We start from the raw sequence: 19291 nt of genomic DNA, 5'->3' as shown, positions 1-19291 counted from the left end.
ATCCTGGTAAAATGTTGGATCATACCACATCTCTATTCAGAAACCTACAATGGCTTCCTATATTTTGTTCAGAGTAAAAGGTAAACTTGTTAAATATGCTATAAGAATTTTTATCTTTTGTCTCCCTGTATCTCTGACTCATCTCCTGCTGTTTTCCTTCTCACTTCACTTCATCCACACTAGCCTGCTTGTTCCTCCAGCTCACAAAACATGCTTTTGCCTTTGCTGTAGCTTTTCCCTTTCCCTGGAAAAGTGGTTCTCAAACTTTCTGATCTCATGACCCCTCTCACTGTTAAAAATTATGCATTACTCAAAGGTTTTGTTTAAAATATCTGGGTTCTCATTTGTGTTTCTACATTCAGTCTGTAATTATATGTTGTTTTATCTGAAGTATATGAAGCCTTTTCAGATAATCGTAGACATTCTTAGATACAGTACTAAAACTTGAGTGGTAGTTTATTAAAGGTTAGTTGCAGTGAGCAATCTGAAATCATGTCATGGAACTTTTCATACTATACATAAAAATCCATTGGTCCATCTTATACTTTGAATGGCTCTTTACCTCACTCATGATCATGTAACATATGCATTGATACTTGGCTTACTGAATATGCAGATGCCCCAAATGTTGACATATTTCATTTTACAATACTTAAAAAAAAAAAAAAAAAAAAATCACGGTTTCACCCCATTATTGGGAAACAGGCAAACTTGTGGCGGTGAATACATGTTTTCCAAAATTCTGATTTTTTGTTTTTTAAATCTCAAATTGTATCATTGGCAACAAATACTGTCAGTTGTTTTTTTTTTTGAAGTGAAAGGCTTGCTTCATTCATTTTAAAAAAAAAGTCTGCCAAATCCTAAAATGGAATAAAGATACTTTGTTAGTTGGTCTTTCAAGTAAAAATTAAGCTCCATGGAAAAACTGGCTAATTCAGCTTGGAACTCAATCACAGGACTGCTTTTCCTGGAGACCATCATTGTACTTTGGTCTGTAGAAGTGTGTTTTCCCATTTCATCTCACAAAATATTCAAAAGATATGTACTCAAGAATTGATATTTAATAGAATTAGTAGTTTTTACTGCTTGATCAAGGTAACTCTTAAATAAAACTGACACCCCACCACCACCACCATTTAATTGCAGGTGTGTGGAGGTGAAGAATACAATTATCTCTGGCACAGTTTGATCCCATTGCCTTTATTTGTACCAAGGTTGCCAACATTTTTATCCACCATTGCTCTTGTACCATTAGTGAAATTGTCAACAAAGTGAAAGAGGCCAGTTATGCTTTGGTATTACCATGAAAATAGTTTTGACATCAGAAGCTTCCTGAAAGGGTTCCAGGAATTCCCCAGGGATCATGGACTACAATTCAAGAACCACCGACCTAAGACAGACACTTTTCCTACAGATAGCCATTTGACTAATTCTGTCATCTCCCTTAAGTGTTTGCTTGGAAGTAACTTTTTCAATGAGTTCTACCCTGGCTACTCTGTTTAATAGTATAATCTCTCACTCCTCCCACCCTACAAGTATTCCTAACTTCCTCATTTTACTCTGATTTTTCTTTATTCTAATATCTTAGTATTTTTCTTATTTATTGTATATATTAATTTAAAAATATCTTTTGTCCATTAAAATGGTTAACTTCTCAGAAAGCTGGAATCTTTGTTGCTTTTGTTTACTTATGTATTCCAGACTCAAAATAATGGCATACTATAGGGATCAAGACTGACTTGTTAGGTTTCTGTGGGAAGTTTTCCTTTATTATTCTTTTTTTTTATTTTTAAAGTTTTGTGTTCAGGAACATTTTGTATTTTCAAGAATTATTTTTCTTTTTCTCTGATCACTTATTCTTATATCGCATTCTGTTCTTTTATGGACCAAGAAAATTGTGTTTTCTTCTGAGGATTTATAAGTTCTTTGAAATTTTGTCTTTTTTGGTGTCTTTGTTTTTTTATGTGTTTTAGTCTCTTTCGTGTTGGAGGCTCTCCTCATGTTTCTGGTTATCCTTTGCTCTCTGGACATATTTAGGAGGGAGATACTAAAAAGCTAATTGGAAATGATGGGTACATAGATGGGGCTTCATAATAGGGTAATCGGGTAGCAAAAGCATATTTTTCTTGAGGGACCCCAAATTTCAGTCTCTTCTCTGTGACCATTCCATTCCTCCAGAGACAGATTTTTCAGTCTGCTGTTGTTCAGTTACTCCTTAAAATAAACCTCCAGTCTGGTGGTATTGGGAAAGGTGATCTATCTATGAGTAGGGGCACCCAAAGTCTTAACTGCTTCTTTTTCAAGTTTTTAATCTTTCCCTTTATTATAGCACAGTGCTTCTTACCTGCCTTCTGTGCTACCTGGTGTCTCTGATTTCCAAGGAATTTTGGGGTGGAGGAGGTGGAGGAAAATGAGCTTCCTTCTTGTTGGTAACTCCCTCCTCCGGACATTGAGAGTCTACCTGTCTTTCCTCTTCTAAGTCAGTTACATTCCTTTATTCACTTTCTTCTTCATGTATTATGGGCAGGATTACAAATGTCAACTGGTTTCCTCAAAGATGGAATTTATATTTCTGTTTCTTCTTCTTGTTTCTGAGAAAACAGTGGGGAACAGATGTTGTTACTTTGCTCTCTTAAAACTAGAATTCTATAATACTTTGTTGCTTTTTAACTCCCTGATAAGATAGTTATCAGGTACACTAATTTTTTTTTTTAACTCATAAATTTATATTTGCTTTAAAAACTGGTTCACACATTTTCTGTTCAAGGTAGAGGTGGTTAGCAAGGGTGGGGGGAAAATTCCAGTTGTGCAAACTTGCTAACTGAATTCAGTATCTTGGCCCTAGGGTCATTTTTAGGGGAAGGGCACAAGCAGAGAAGATAAGTACTTTCAGAAGGTTTTAATGTGTATATTGTCATTCTCTAAAATAAGGAAAAAGGGAAAACACATCTAAAATATTAAAACAAAGAAATTGTCATCACTTTTTATTTGTGGCATATCTAATGTTTAACATGTAACTATTACCTGAGGTGAGAAACTAAGGATACATTAGGTTGCTGATTTAAAAACAAACAAACAAGCAAACAAAAAACAACTTTAAGGAATATAGAATCAGTACTGATCATGGCAATATAAAGAGCCAGTATTTGGTTGCTTGCTATATACCAGGCATTGTTCTAAGATGAACTGTTATCCCTGTTTATAAACGAAAAATTACAGTTGAGAGATGTTAGAAAATTTGCCCAAGGTCACACAACTAGTAAGTAGTGTTCGATCTTAGATCTGTCTAATTTGAGGGATGGAAGGATCATAGAATTTTATCTTATCCAGCACCTTTGTTTCACACATTTGGAAACTATGTGTCTCAGAGAAGTGAAGAGGCTTGCTCGCCTCCAGAACAAATTAATTGTAGTGTTAATGCTAGGGGGATTAAAAATCTCTGTTGTCATTTGGTATTGTTTTTTAATTGAAGATTAAGGGTTTTATTACTTTAAGAAGTACAGTTTATTAATGCATTCCATTTGAAGACCATTGAGAAATATATTTCTTTTTTGCATTTTCTACATTTTTGCTCCTTAAATGATTACTTGATGTATTCCTAAAGTACGTGTAATAAGTACAGTTAATTTAAGTTGGATAATATTTAGTGATCATTATGTTAAAAACACTTAACTGAAACATTTTGACTATCTCAGTTTTCATGTCTTTTTTGTAGTGTGTATGTATGATTTAGACATAGGGGATCCCCAAAATATATTTCATTATATATATACAATTATATATAACTACATTAGTACATCTTGTCCTATATAAGATTAATAGTTTAGAATCATAATTAGTTTCATGTTCGTGCATTTGATCTGAATTTTAAAACAATAGAATGTTTTAGTTTCTCTGGTATTGTATGACATTGTTTTAGTTTTAAAATGAGTTTCTGTGTTTTTCTAAGAAATTTGTTTTTAGATAGAGAAAAATTTTAAATACTGGCTCTTTCTTGCCTTCCAGGTTTCACCTTGCTTAAATGTCCTGTCACGACTGTTGTTTAGCAGTGACCCTGATGTGTTAGCAGATGTGTGTTGGGCCCTTTCTTATCTCTCCGATGGACCCAATGATAAAATTCAAGCAGTCATTGATTCTGGAGTCTGTCGAAGATTGGTGGAACTTTTGATGTAACTACAATTTGTGCTTAATAATTGTATGATTGTGTATTAAGTTTAACAATTAGAGTAATGGTTTTGCAAGCATCTCAAGAGTCTCTATCTTCAGGAAAGACTGAAAAGTGACCCACCAACCCCACACTTTACAGAATAGCTATAACCTGAAAAGTTGGTCCTTCAACTCCTAAAGTTAGGACTGACTGCTAATCATTTTGTTAATGAATATGGTTAGCTTTATGTGATCTCTCTATGAATGAGAAGGACTTAATTCAACAAATATTTATTGAATTGCCTGTTACCTGCAGCTTAGGTGCTATGCAAGATATTGTTAATGAGGTTTAATACACAGTGTCTGCTTTCACAGAACCTGTAACAGTTAAATTATTCATTGCAATAATTGATTTGGGTAACAATTCATGTAGAGAAAATCATTTAGTATTTCACTGTATTAAGGAATAGTATGCTTCCTTTTACTGGGATCTAATTACTAACCTCTTTAAAATAAGAAAGGCTTTTTTAAACAAAGAATTTAAATATTAATTACAAAGGGAAATATACATTTCAGTGGGAGAATGTGGCAAACACCATCTTAATTAAGTGACCAAAGTTCAGCACCACTATAATGGAACAAAAAGATAGAACCTCTTCATTTTCTTACCTTCTTTTAAAAATATTTATTGACTTCCTTTCCTCCTCCTTTTGTCAAAAAAGCCATTAGGTAGGCCCAAATTAGGTAGGTGGCTCAGAGGAGAGAGTTCTGATAAGGAGTGGAAGTACAGCATCAGAGGAAGGGTGGGCAAGCAGGTCCAATGGAGGAATCAGGTCCCAAGCCTGAGGTTGGCAACCGCCTTAGCCATAGTAGGAGGTTGGCCGAATATAGGGAGATTGTGATAATGGGAGCCAATTTCTTGTTATTGGAGAATGGAGATATGAAAAGAGGAGGGGATACTAGATGGTAATGCTGTGGTACCGGATTAGAATTGCAGGTATCAGTGTGAACTCATGGTTTTCAACATAAAGAGATAGATGTAGAAATAAATACATATGAAAATGTTTGTGTGTGTAAAAATGTGTGTCCTCTGAAAGGCCTGGGAACAGGGATACACCTATAGTAATAAGTATAGCACACTGAATGCCCAAATCTTGATTTCTAAACACCATTCCACTAAAGGAACCAGAGATTTTAGAGAAACAATTGATCCCAGCGCTGAACTGAGGAAAACTAAGATGAACCTGGAAAGTAAGACATGTTCAAAGAATGGCAAAATGTCAAAAGGGCCCAGAAGCCCACTTGAAGGGACTCTGGCTGTCCAAACCTGAGACAGTTTGACATTGAAATAAATTGTAGTAATGTATTGTAACTTAAAGAATGAAATAGGAACCATGAGTCCACACTAAAATAGATAGCTCAATAGATAGAAAGATTAGGCATGCAGTGGGAATGATGGCATCAGAAAATCATCATTGGCAACCATGCCAGTAATTCAGACAATAAACATCAAGAGATGCAGGAAGCTAGTGATACAAGTGGGTTAAGGAATGGGATTTTACATATTCTCAAAGTTCCTTCTCACAAAATATTAATTACAAAGGGAAATATAGTAACATTGCAATGGAAAATGTGGCAGACACCATTTAATTAAGTGACCAAAGTTCAACACCACTATAATAGGGCAAGATAGATACCATATACCACCCAATAGGATGTAATGAAAAGAATATATCAGTATATCATTTGTGATATTCCAGCCCAAATACAAAACTTGGGTCTTAAACATAAAGAAACATTGGACAAACCCAAATAACCAGCTGTGATCTTCAAAAATGTGAAAGGTCTTGAAAATCAAGGGAAGACTGAGGGCCTCTTCTGTATTGGAAGAGACTTAGAGGGACATGACAGCTGGGTGCAACATGTGATCCTGGATTAGACTTTTTAAGTTATTGCTGGGGCAATTGGTGAAACTTTGAGTTCTCTAGGTAAAAAGTACATGGGAGTTTTTGGTACTATTTTTGTAACTTTTCTGTAAATCCCGTAAATTTAAACTCCTATATTACATATAAATTCATGTTTTAATTATTTTTAGGCACAATGATTATAAAGTGGTGTCACCTGCATTAAGGGCGGTTGGTAATATTGTAACTGGTGATGATATTCAAACACAGGTGAGTTCAGACTTCAGCATGAAAAATTGTTAGTGTAACAGGCTTTAGTTATCATGCTTCATACACATAATTATGTATTAATGAAGAGTTTAACACTACCATAATTGTACATGCAAGTATAATGTGACAAAAGAATACTCATGATGGTAAGTGATCAAACTCAAACAGTGTAAGCACTGTCCTAGACTTTATTGATGCAAAGAAGTACAAGATGTGGTTTCTGACCTTGAGAAATTCATAATCTAATTGGGGAGAAAATATGCATATTAACACAAAACAAATTACCCAAGGTAGTATGTTTACTGTGAGAAGAATATTCAGGAAATACTATAAAAGTTTAAAAAGAGATCAGTGAGATGAGGACATCTGTATAGATTCCATAGAGCAATTGGAACTATAGCTAGGAATTGAAAATAAAGAATAATTTAAGTAGACTAGATAGAGGCAATTTATGTGACCAGAGGTACAGAGGAAGAAATGTGTGAGGTATATTTAAGAGGCACTGAAATTTGAACTTCATTGGAATAGAAACTGTTAGTGAATATATTTAGTTACTGTGGGGTTGGAAATGGAAGGACCTTTTATATTAGACTGAAGACGTGGATTATTGAATTGTCAGTGGGAATGGAAGGAAAGATGACCAAGAAACATTTCCAGGACTGGTAATTAACTACAAGTGTGTGTGTGTGTGTGTGTGTGTGTATGTGTATGTGAGTGTGTATGTTTTAAAAGACATTAAGATGTCAAATAAGATATGTCAAGATTTACTCCACATTTTCTTGAACCCTTTCTTGAAGGTAGAAATTGAAACTCTGTAGCACTTTAGATTTTCCCTTATTTGCCACCTTAATGTATATTTTTAGTCCAGCCTACACATTTTCTTTGTTTTAATCTTTTAAAGTCCTATTTAAAGTCCTTAGTTGTTAAACAGTTGATCTTTAAAATTGATGGTTATTCATTTAAAATGGCTCTTTAAATGAAAATATCCCTCAAAAGATATATTATTATTCAGCTGAATTTCCAGTACACTGCTGCATTTCCTCACCAAGTGAAATTAATTTAATGTAAATCATTTGGAAATATTTTTATTAATGGGAGCATAATTAATTTGCCATGGAATAAAAAATATAAGAGTTGATAAAGCAGAATTTACTTCTTTACTAAAGAAAAGTAGAAAATAAAAATTGCAGTGAAACAAATAGAATTATACTACACATTAAGGTTACTTAACAGTTGTAGGATTAAATACTTTTAGACTGTTTTGCATATATTTTTATTTTTATTTTTTCATTAATTCATTTGACAAAACTAGAGTTTGGATCCTGACTTCAGTCACTGAATCTCTTTTCAAGTGGCTGTATCATTTAAACTCAGGGTGCAGTTGCAAACCTCAAGGACACATCTCAGGGTATGTTCACATTTTTATTGGGTGGAGAAATGTATGCTTCACGATGTCAGCATTTAGGCAAGTTTTGACAACAGAGGGAGGGTAGCAAGTGTGTAGTTTTACTTTAAGATGAATTTATCTTAATTTAGTTTTTCAGAGTGCTGTTTGTACTTCTGAATAATTCATTAGTAGATTTTTGTGTGATTTATTTGCTATAAAACTTTTCATTTCCATTTCTAACTTTTGTTTTAGGTAATTTTAAATTGTTCTGCATTACCCTGTCTCTTACACTTATTAAGTAGCCCAAAGGAGTCAATTAGAAAAGAAGCCTGCTGGACTGTTTCTAATATCACTGCTGGAAATAGAGCTCAGATTCAGGTAATACCTTTCAAATCTGAGAATAGAACAGGAGGGTCTAAACCAGTGTGGGCAAAGTCAGCATTTTATCAGTGCTGTGTTTTGGGAAGTTAATAAAGAAGAGTCTCAAAAAGTATTTTAAAGAACATGGCCTTTCCTCCTCTAAAGTAATAACACTTTACTTAGAGTATTCTTGTGAGGAATAGCAATATTATATGTAAAAATGCCAAGCACAGTGCCTGACACATGATGTAAGCCTTTAACAACAGATTGATTTTATTTCGTTTTAAATAAGTTAGGCATGATCTTCCTCTGAAAGCATTTAATGAATTGTTAGAGTCCTATCAAGCTCCTTGAGTCAGCAATTACATATCTAGATTGATCAATCTTATGCCTTCTGCTTTATCATCTCTAAAATTTATATTCTGATATACTCATTGGATATTTCCTGAAGATTCTTTGAAGCTTCAAGATGTATCCTACCAGGCATATGCTGGAATGGTGATATTTAGAGCAACTTAGAAAACTATGTGTTAAAGTTGGTAGAGCCACCATTGGCCTAGAAACCTAAATGACCACATGGTTTGAACTGCTTGCCGATGTGTTATATTGCGCCTGTATTTTTAAACAGAAGTCTGGACCTCTTACAAAGATTCGTCAATAGAATATCTACTCTGGAGAGATAAAAAATGAACTGAAGGGAATGTCATGGTCATAACCAGGAACTTCATGAAGAATATGGATTAACATTAGATGAAAAGTGGGACTTCCAGGAAGATGGCAGAATAGGAGAGGCAGAGCTAACTTCTCCACCATGGAATAACTAGAGAAAAGGTAGAAAACAACTGGGACAGTGGTTCCAGGGTAGAAGCAGCCAGAGAGGGACTTCTGCATTATATTGGGAGACCTGGATAAAAAAATTGGAGAAATTATGACTGAAAGGATGGGGTGAGTTTATTTGAGACCACCCCTGAGTCTGTTTGCTGTGCGCCATCCCAGACTGGGTTAGGGAGGAGCTGTGCTCTACCACATTTCCATTTCCTCAACCAGTTGGGGAGTCATCTCAGCCCTGAAGCTGGGAGGTCCAGTGTGGGAAATTGGGAATCAACAGATTTATTTTAGCCACACACAGAAACCTTGGCGAGGTGTGCACTGCCTACCCCATAACCCTGAGGTAGGCCACTGCGGGAACCTGGGGGGCCCTCCCTTCGGGAGAAAAGGGGACACAGAGAAGAGCAGAGCCAGTCAGACAATTAGCAGGCGAGAGAGGCACTCTGTTCCGCTGCCTGTATCCTTTCTCCATGGAGGACCATGGCATTCATGGTGTGCACAGGAGGAGAGGTGGGGACAAGGGAGTGAGCCACATGGAAACATCAAGAGATCCTCCCCTACCCCATTGGCCCCAGGTGCATGGTGAATAGGGATCTTGTGGCCCACCGAATAGCAGGGCACTTCAGAGCTGGCTGAGGGATGGGGAAGGTGAAACTCAACCAGGGTTTTATCATTCGGAAGCCTGCCAATCACCAGACCCCGTTGTGCTGTCAAGCGATTCTCTGCCGAAGTGCACAGCATGCACCCTCATGCCCAGGGCTGGTGGTCTCCAAAATGCACTGCATTGTCCAGACTTTGACCAGGTTTGGACCCCATTCAGCTGGTTGTTGCAGTCAGGGAAAATGGGCTTCAGGGAAAGAGGTGGCCCAAGAGCACCATCTGCTAGGAATACAGGGAAGTACACTCTGGCAGATTGCAGTTCTGTGACATCTACAGAAGCTCAGGTAGACTTGCATCTCCCACAAGAAGCCTTGGCCTTGGTCTGACTGGGAATTACTTATAGGCCAAGTGCCAAAGGAGACCTTCAGTGCAAACCCAAGCAACTATAAAATTTTAGGTGAGTGAAGGAAATCAGCTTTTAAAAGAATCTTATCAAGATAATTAAATGCAAAGAAATCAACAGAAAATAACAAAGCACATGAAGATGAAAGAATATATGGCCAAGCCAAATGACCAAATTGGAGACAGAATTTGGAACAACTAAACAAAAAAGTACATAAAAATCTCCAAAATAACTTCAGTGGGTTGGCCAAAGACATAAGGGATATCAAGAAATCACTATAAGAGCATAAAGAATTTGAAATAGTAAGTAGAAAAATAAGAGATCTTATGGAAATGAAAGATACTGTAGATCAAATGAAAAATATACTAGAGACACACAACAGATTTGAAGAAGCAGAAGAAAGAATAAGTGAACTAGAGGACAGAGCAATTGAATGTGAACACACAAAAGAACAAATGGTGAAAAAGATAGAAAAATTTAAATTACATCTCAGGGAAATGACGGACAACATGAAGTGCACAAATCATTGTCCCAGAAGCAGAAGAGAAGATAAAAGGGTTAGAAAGAGTATTTGAAGAGATAATCGGGAAAAACTTCGCAATCTTTATAAAAGACATACATATGCAAATCAGAGAATCCCAAAAAAACCCCAAATAGATTAAACCCAAATAGAACCACCCCAAGGCACATACTAATCAGATTGGAGGAGAAAGTCTTGAAAGTGGCAGGAGAAAATCGATTCACCACATACAAGGGAAGCCACATAAGACTAAGTACTGACTATTCAGTGGGAGCCATGGAGGCGAGAAGGCAGTGATATGACATTTAAGATTCTAAAAGAGAAAAATTGTCAGCCAAGAATTCTTTACCTAGCAGAACTGTCCTTCAGAAATGAGAGAGGGTTTAAAGTATTTACAGACAAACGAATGCTGAGAGAATTTGTTAACAAGAGACCTGCCCTGCAAGAAATACTAAAGGGAATTCTGTCGGTTGGAAAAAAAAAGATGAGAGAGACTTCTGAAGAAGGGCACAGAATTGAAGAACGTTAGTAAGGGAAACTTAAAGGATAAAAAGAGAGAGAGGGAAAAAATAGATCTGACAAATAAAAACCAAAGGATAAAATGGTTGGTTGGTTCAGGTATTGCCTTTATAGCAATAACTTTGAATGTGAATGGAGTAAACTCCCCAATTAAAAAATACCGATTGACAGAATGGATTAAAAAGTATGGGCCATCTATATGCTGTTTACAAGGGGCTCATCTTAGACACAAGGATACAAATAATTTGAGAGTGAAAGGATGGAAAAAATATTCCATGTAAGCTGTAAGCAAAACAAAGCTGTGGTAGCTATATTAATATCAGACAAAATAGACTTTAAATGCAAAGATGTCATAAGGGACAAAGAAGGACACTATATATTAATAAAAGGGACAATTCACCAAGAAGAAATAACAATCATAAAGCTCCAACCAAGGGGCTCCAAAGTACAAGAGGCAAACTTTAGCAAAACTGAAGGGAGCAATAGACATTTCCACAACAATAGTGAGAGAGTTCAATACACCACTCTTCTATAGACATAATAATCAGACAGAGGATCAATAAGGAAATAGAGAACTAAACAATGTGATATGCAAACATTTCTGCATATGTTATATTTCACAATAAAAATGTAAAAAAATTATCTTTTCTAGTCTTTGGAAAGTTCATTTCCTTTTTTTAAAAGGAAACTGTTGAAGTCTTTTTGAAGATTAAAAATCAGATATTTCCAGAGGTAGTTCCAAAAACTCTGACATTTTAAAGTCATTGAGTTTCAACACCCCTTTACTTGTTGATACTTTTAAGCAGTATTTGCATGGTTTGTGCTATATTATTTTTCCTTTCTCCAGGCTGTTGTAGATGCAAATATTTTTCCTGTTTTGATTGAGATTCTTCAGAAAGCGGAGTTTCGCACCAGGAAAGAAGCAGCTTGGGCTATAACAAATGCAACATCAGGAGGCACTCCAGAACAAATAAGGTGTGATGCAGATTATTTAAATTTTTTTTTTTTTTACTATAAATGGGGCAAATTTTGAAATAAAACATACTTTTTATTTATTGATAAAACTAAAACATTATTTCTAAATCAGTTTGATAAGCATTTCTAATGTGAAATTAATAGGGTTTGTATGGCATATTTGTTCTATCACTCACAGTGGTTTTTGTGTTTGTTTTTGTTTTTTTCATTTAAAGGATAATGTCATTTTCCTTGGCAAGCCATGTACAAAAAATCAAAGATTAAATATCTGAAAGGGGACAGTCTGTTAATCTTCAAAATACACTATCATGTTCATTAAATAGTTTTTAAACCATTGTCACAAGATGTAACTTTATTATATAGAAATGGACTAATAAATTTGAATGTCCACTTATTTAAAATAAACTTAAAATAGACATTTGTTTATATAATGATATTCTACTTCTAGTCAATGTTTAGCCTGCCCTGTAGATAGTATCTTACCTTTATTTCTCTATGCTAGTTATCTTTTTTTCTGTTTTGGGGGCCTTTTCTTGTTTATTTATTCACTAATGGCATAAATTAAATTCTTAGACTTTGAAGTCAGTCTGGCTTCAAATATTCCTTCCTCCTTCAGTAAAAGTTGTGTGACTTTGAGAAGGTCATTTAACCTCACTAATATTCAGTTCCCTCAATTTTAAAATGGGTTTAATAATGGATAGTACTTTATGGTAGTATTTTGATAATAAGTGAAATTTATGCACCTTAGGTGCTTAGCATAGTGCCTAAACATACTAAGTTCTCAACTAAGGTTAGCTGCTATTACCATTATTATTTGTAATTATAATTTTTATTATCAATGTTGATTCCTAAGTTTCTCTTTTTATCATGTGCCTTCAGTCGTATTTTCTCCTGTATCAGAGTTCCACTTGTATCACATTAAAAGCCTAACTTCTTAGGCATTTTTTTCCTGTCTCTGTTTTCTGTTTTCCTTTCCATCTCTTTGTTTTAAGCAAAATTTCCACTTAATTTGTATTATGAACACAAGTAGTAATAAAACAAGATCTTTCATTGTTCTAGCTTGTATTTTTTTTTTAATGCTAGTATTAACTTTTATCTGCTCTTGGGCCCAAAGTTTGTTTATTCACCTTGCAAACAATTGTATTTTTTAGTGTGCTTTCAGTATTATATCTAAACTGAAATAATTATTTTTCTAACCATTTTTACCATTTCATTAAGTCTACATATATTGAAGGGCTTCTAGCTATGAGATTTGGTTCAGCATGCGTTCCACTAATACTTATCAAGTGCTTAGTATTTTTCCAGTTGTTGTGCTAGGTTGGTCATTTCAGTTACTGAGCATTTAGCAGTGCATCAGGCACTTTGGTGTTTCATTGCCTTTAATCTCACATCTCTGTGAGATACTCATTCAACAAATATTTTTGATCATGTACTATAAAATATATGGCAAGTGCTTCAGGGAAAAGTATACACATTTTTACACAAAATGATCAAAACAATTTTTATTGAATGTCTACTGTATACCAGATGTCTATGTCATGTGCATTTTGTCATTTAATCATCAGTACAAATCTGTGAAGTTGTTAGTGCCTTTTATTCTCAGAGCAACCTTCTGAGATTGACACGTTTATTATCCCCATTTTAAGATGGAGAAACTGAGATACAGAGGGTTTGCGCAGGGTCACACAGCTAATAAGTAAAATTGGAACTTTAACCCATGCAGTCCTGCTTCAGAGCATGTTTTTAACCTTTATGCTTAATACACACTTTTTGCCAAGTGAACAAATCAACTACTTTATAGAGAATGGAAACAGTTGATAACAACTAGAAAAGGAAAGAGCATTGAGATGAATGCTTTTTGTGAATATTATATATAAAAATTATACACAAGATGATTTGTTTGTTCATAGAAACCAGTTCTTTCAGAACATTAGGTATGATTGTCTTGGTGAGAAGCTTCCTAAAGCTTGACTTAGATGTTCTTTCGCCTCCCTCTCCATTTCTGACTACCCCTGCATGACACCTCCCCACCCCTGTGCACCCACATAGACTTCCCTTTAAAAACAAAGCAAAAACCTTTAACCCAGTATTCTTAGTGCTCACATACTATGTATAAACTGGCTAAAGTACAGATATGCTTCTGTGTGCATTTTGTAGTATTTGTAATACCATTTATGGTTACTTATGTTAAATTTTGTGGCTAGGAAAATAAGGTTTTCTACTCTTTTGTAAATGAAAATTTAAATGTTTGTAATATTTGAGTATGTATAGGAATACTTGTTTGTGTAACATTTTACTTTGAAGAATATTTTCAAGTCATTGTTACAAACAGTATTATCTTTTTTTTTTTCCTACTTCTCATTTTTTGTCCACTCTGAAGGTATTTGGTAGCCTTAGGCTGCATTAAACCACTTTGTGACCTTCTAACTGTTATGGATTCAAAAATAGTTCAAGTGGCTTTAAATGGACTTGAAAATATTTTACGTCTTGGAGAACAAGAATCTAAGCAGAATGGAATAGGCATTAATCCATACTGTGCTCTCATTGAAGAAGCATATGGTAAGCAATCAGTTAAAAAAGTATAATTATGGTCAATTTTTAATTATCTGCCATATGGATTTCCCCCATTGCTCCCTTAAAAGTTTTTTTGGTGTAAAAGTATTATAATTTTTTTTAAATGTTTTAAAATAAGTCACCCTTAATTCTATCTATTTTTTTCATTATTCATCTTTCTTTTTTTTTTTTTTTTTTTTTTTTAATGCACATGATCTTACTTTATTATATTATCTCATAATATTATGATATTATTATTGTACAAAGATACAGCAGTCATAAAAATTAAAGGCATGAAGTCAATCCTAAGGTAGGTGAAACAACCCCTTTCAATGTACCAGACAGACAATTCTTGCAGGATAAGCAAACGTGCACATGCAGTAACTGATATATAATACAAAACTTCCCACAGATTTGTCCCACATAAATGTATCAAGTCTATCTGGCTCTATTTTTGTATTCTAATTTAGAGATGTAAGAAAATTGCTGCTCATGCAGCTGTTACCTACAAATTTGAACCTTGATTCATGAAGTACAGCTTTAACATTGTTTCTGTTAAGCCTAACATTCTACAGAACAGCACAGCAAAAATAGGGCACTAACAAGAACAGTAATTATCCTAATAAAAAGATATACTAAATGCCCACTAGCATTTGCACCTAAAATCAGTCAGTCCATTTTCTGCAGCCATATACCCCAGAGCTCATGCTCCTTGCCTGGACATGCATCACCTTTCTTTTTACTATTTTCATTATTTACCTTTTTTTTACATTGTCCTTATGCACAAATATTTTACATTGATTTAATTGCAGTGTGTATATTGTTTTGTGTTCTATTTTTCTTATTAACATTTTGGAGAAATTTTACATTTCTACATAATTTTAATGATTTGTAACAGCCACATAATGCTATATTGAGTGAATATACTGCAGTTTTAGCCAGAAATGTAATAGGATTATTGAGTCTTGGATTCAAACTTCTTTTTAAGCTTTTGATATGTCTTCTCATTTTGCTTTCCAAAGGCTTATGTTATTTGACTATGTCACTGGCAGTGTATGAATTTACTCCATGCCTTCATACTGGTTTTTTTTTATTTTACTAATTTAGCAGATGCAAAATGGTATCTCAGAGTTGCTTTTAGGCACATTTCTGGGTTTAGACCATACTGAGAGTGTTGTATATTTTCCAAGTGTTAGTATATTTCCTCATCAGAATTGCATATTTATTGTTCTTTGTTCAGTTACCTATTTGAGTCTTTTTAATAAAGATTTCTTTTAATTTTGTATTTATTTATTTATTCTTTTTTTTAAAAATTCTTTTTCGTAACATATATGGAACACAGAATTTTCCGTTTTAACCACTTGCATATGTACAATTCAATGACATTAATTACATTCACAGTATTGTGCTACCCAACAGCACCATCCATTACCAAAATTTTTCATCATCCCAAGTAGAATCTCTGTATCCGTTAAGCAGTAACTCCTCAATCACCACCATCTCTCCCCCTAGTCCCTTCCCTGGTAACCTCTAATCTACTTTCTGTCTCCATGAATTTTCTTCTTCTTGGTATTTCAGATAAGTGAGATTATATAATATTTGTCTTTTTGTATCTAGCTTATTTCACTCAACATGATATCTTCAGGGTTCATCCCTGTCGTAGTATGTATCATGACTTCATTTTTTTTTTTTTTTTTTTTTTTAATCATCATTTTATTGAGATATATTCACATACCACACAGTCATACAAAACAAATTGTACTTTCGATTGTTTACAGTACCATTACATAGTTGTACATTCATCACCTAAATCAATCCCTGACACCTTCATTAGCACACACACAAAAATAACAAGAATAATAATTAGAGTGAAAAAGAGCAATTGAAGTAAAAAAGAACACTAGGTACCTTTGTCTGTTTGTTTGCTTCCCCTACTTTTCTACACATCGATCCATAAACTAGACAAAGTGGAGTTTGGTCCTTATGGCATTCCCAATCCCACTGTCACCCCTCATAAGCTACATTTTTATACAACTGTCTTCGAGATTCATGGGTTCTGGGTTGTAGTTTAATAGTTTCAGGTATCCACCACCAGCTACCCCCAATTCTTTAGAACCTAAAAAGGGTTGTCTAAAGTGTGCGTAAGAGTGCCCACCAGAGTGATCTCTCGGCTCGTTTTGGAATCTCTCTGCCACTGAAGCTTATTTCATTTCCTTTCACATCCCCCTTTTGGTCAAGAAGATGTTCTCCATCCCACGATGCCGGGTCTACATTCCTCCCCGGGAGTCATATTCCACGTTGCCAGGGAGATTCACTTCCCTGGGTGTCTGATCCCACGTAGGGGGGAGGGCAGTGATTTCACCTTTCAAGTTGGCTTAGCCAGAGAGAGAGGGCCACATCTGAGCAACAAAGAGGCATTCAGGAGGAGACTCTTAGGCACAAATACAGGGAGGCCTAGCCTCTCCTTTGCAGCAACCGTCTTCCCAAGGGTAAAACTTATGGTAGAGGGCTCAACCCATCAAACCACCAGTCCCCTATGTCTGTGGTCATGTTAGCAACCATGGAGGTGGGGTAGGCGAATACCCCTGCATTCTCCACAGGCTCCTCAAGGGGGCACTACATCTTTTTTTTTTTTTTTTCCTTGTTTGTCTTTTTTCTTTCTTTCTTTTTTTTTTTTTTTTTAACTTTCCCTTCTTTTTTCAAATCAACTGTATGAAAAAAAAAGTTAAAAAGAAAACAAACATACAATAAAAGAACATTTCAAAGAGACCATAGCAAGGGAGTAAGAAAAAGACAACTAACCTAAGATAACTGCTTAACTTCCAACATGTTCCTACTTTACCCCAAGAAAGTTACATAATATAGCAACATTTCAGTGAACTTGTTCCTACTACATCCATCAGAAATTAACAGACCATAGTCATTTCTGGGCATCCCCAGAACGTTAAATAGCTTATCTGTTCTTCTTGGATTATTGTTCCCCCTTCCTTAATTGCTCTCTACTGCTAGTTCCCCTACATTCTACATTATAAACCATTTGTTTTACATTTTTCAAAGTTCACATTAGTGGTAGCATATAGTATTTCTCTTTTTGTGCCTGGCTTATTTCGCTCAGCATTATGTCTTCAAGGTTCATCCATATTGTCATATGTTTCACCAGATCGTTCCTTCTTACTGCCGCGTAGTATTCCATCGTGTGTATATACCACATTTTATTTATCCACTCATCTGTTGAAGGACATTTGGGTTGTTTCCATCTCTTGGCAATTGTGAATAATGCTGCTATGAACATTGGCGTGCAGATATCTGTTCGTGTCACTGCTTTCCGATCTTCCGGGTATATCCCGAGAAGTGCAATCGCTGGATCGAATGGTAGCTCTATCTCTAGTTTTCTAAGGAACTGCCAGACTGACTTCCAGAGTGGCTGAACCATTATACAGTCCCACCAACAATGAATAAGAGTTCCAATTTCTCCACATCCCCGCCAGCATTTGTAGTTTCCTGTTTGTTTAATGGCAGCCATTCTAACCGGTGTTAGATGGTATCTCATTGTGGTCTTAATTTGCATCTCTCTAATAGCTAGTGAAGCTGAACATTTTTTCATGTGTTTCTTGGCCATTTGTATTTCCTCTTCAGAGAACTGTCTTTTCATATCTTTTGCCCATTTTATAATTGGGCTGTCTGTACTATTGTCATTGAGTTGTAGGATTTCTTTGTATATGCAAGATATCAGTCTTTTGTCAGATACATGGTTTCCAAAAATTTTTTCCCATTGAGTTGGCTGCCTCTTTACCTTTTTGAGAAATTCCTTTGAGGTGCAGAAACTTCTAAGCTTGAGGAGTTCCCATTTATCTATTTTCTCTTTTGTTGCTTGTGCTTTGGGTGTAAAGTCTAGGAAGTGGCCGCCTAATACAAGGTCTTGAAGATGTTTTCCTACATTATCTTCTAGGAGTTTTATGGTACTTTCTTTTATATTGAGATCTTTGGTCCATTTTGAGTTAATTTTTGTGTAGGGGGTGAGGTAGGGGTCCTCTTTCATTCTTTTGGATATGGATATCCAACTCTCCCAGCCCCATTTGTTGAAAAGACCATTATGGCTCAGTTCGGTGACTTTGGGGGCCTTATCAAAGATCAGTCGGCCATAGATCTGAGGGTCTATCTCTGAATTCTCAATTCGATTCCATTGATCTATATGTCTATCTTTGTGCCAGTACCATGCTGTTTTGGCAACTGTGGCTTTATAATAAGCTTCAAAGTCAGGGAGTGTAAGTCCTCCCACTTCGTTTTTCTTTTTTAGAGTGTCTTTAGCAATTCAAGGCATCTTCCCTTTCCAAATAAATTTGATAACTAGCTTTTCCAAGTCTGCAAAGTAGGTTGTTGGAATTTTGATTGGGATTGCATTGAATCTGTAGATGAGTTTGGGTAGAATTGACATCTTAATGACATTTAGCCTTCCTATCCATGAACATGGAATATTTTTCCATCTTTTAAGGTCCCCTTCTATTTCTTTTAGTAGAGTTATGTAGTTTTCTTTGTATAGGTCTTTTACATCTTTGGTTAAGTTTATTCCTAGGTACTTGATTTTTTTAGTTGCTATTGAAAATGGTATCTTTTTCTTGAGTGTCTCTTCAGTTTGTTCATTTCTAGCATATAGAAACATTACTGACTTATGTGCATTAATCTTGTATCCCGCTACTTTGCTAAATTTGTTTATTAGCTCTAGTAGGTGTATCGTTGATTTCTCAGGGTTTTCTAGATATAGGATCATATCATCTGCAAACAATGACAGTTTTACTTCTTCTTTTCCAATTTGGATGCCTTTTATT

At 35.2% G+C, this 19291-nt stretch overlaps 1 protein-coding gene across 4 annotated transcripts in view; it reads left to right on the top strand.

The window, feature by feature from the left end:
• The window catches only part of KPNA5 (karyopherin subunit alpha 5), a 94688-nt gene that overhangs the window by 65892 nt on the left and 9505 nt on the right, over positions 1–19291 (top strand). For all 4 annotated transcript variants that reach the window (XM_037843655.1, XM_037843653.1, XM_037843651.1 and 1 more), the window contains 5 exons: positions 4006–4169; positions 6242–6320; positions 7960–8085; positions 11785–11912; positions 14293–14471. In XM_037843655.1, coding sequence (XP_037699583.1) covers positions 4006–4169; positions 6242–6320; positions 7960–8085; positions 11785–11912; positions 14293–14471 — 676 coding nt within the window. The remainder of the gene's footprint in view (positions 1–4005; positions 4170–6241; positions 6321–7959; positions 8086–11784; positions 11913–14292; positions 14472–19291) is intronic.

Source organism: Choloepus didactylus, chromosome 7 (assembly GCF_015220235.1).
Source record: "Choloepus didactylus isolate mChoDid1 chromosome 7, mChoDid1.pri, whole genome shotgun sequence".
Taxonomy (NCBI): domain Eukaryota; kingdom Metazoa; phylum Chordata; class Mammalia; order Pilosa; family Megalonychidae; genus Choloepus; species Choloepus didactylus.
This window is presented reverse-complemented; position numbering and strand designations above follow the sequence as displayed.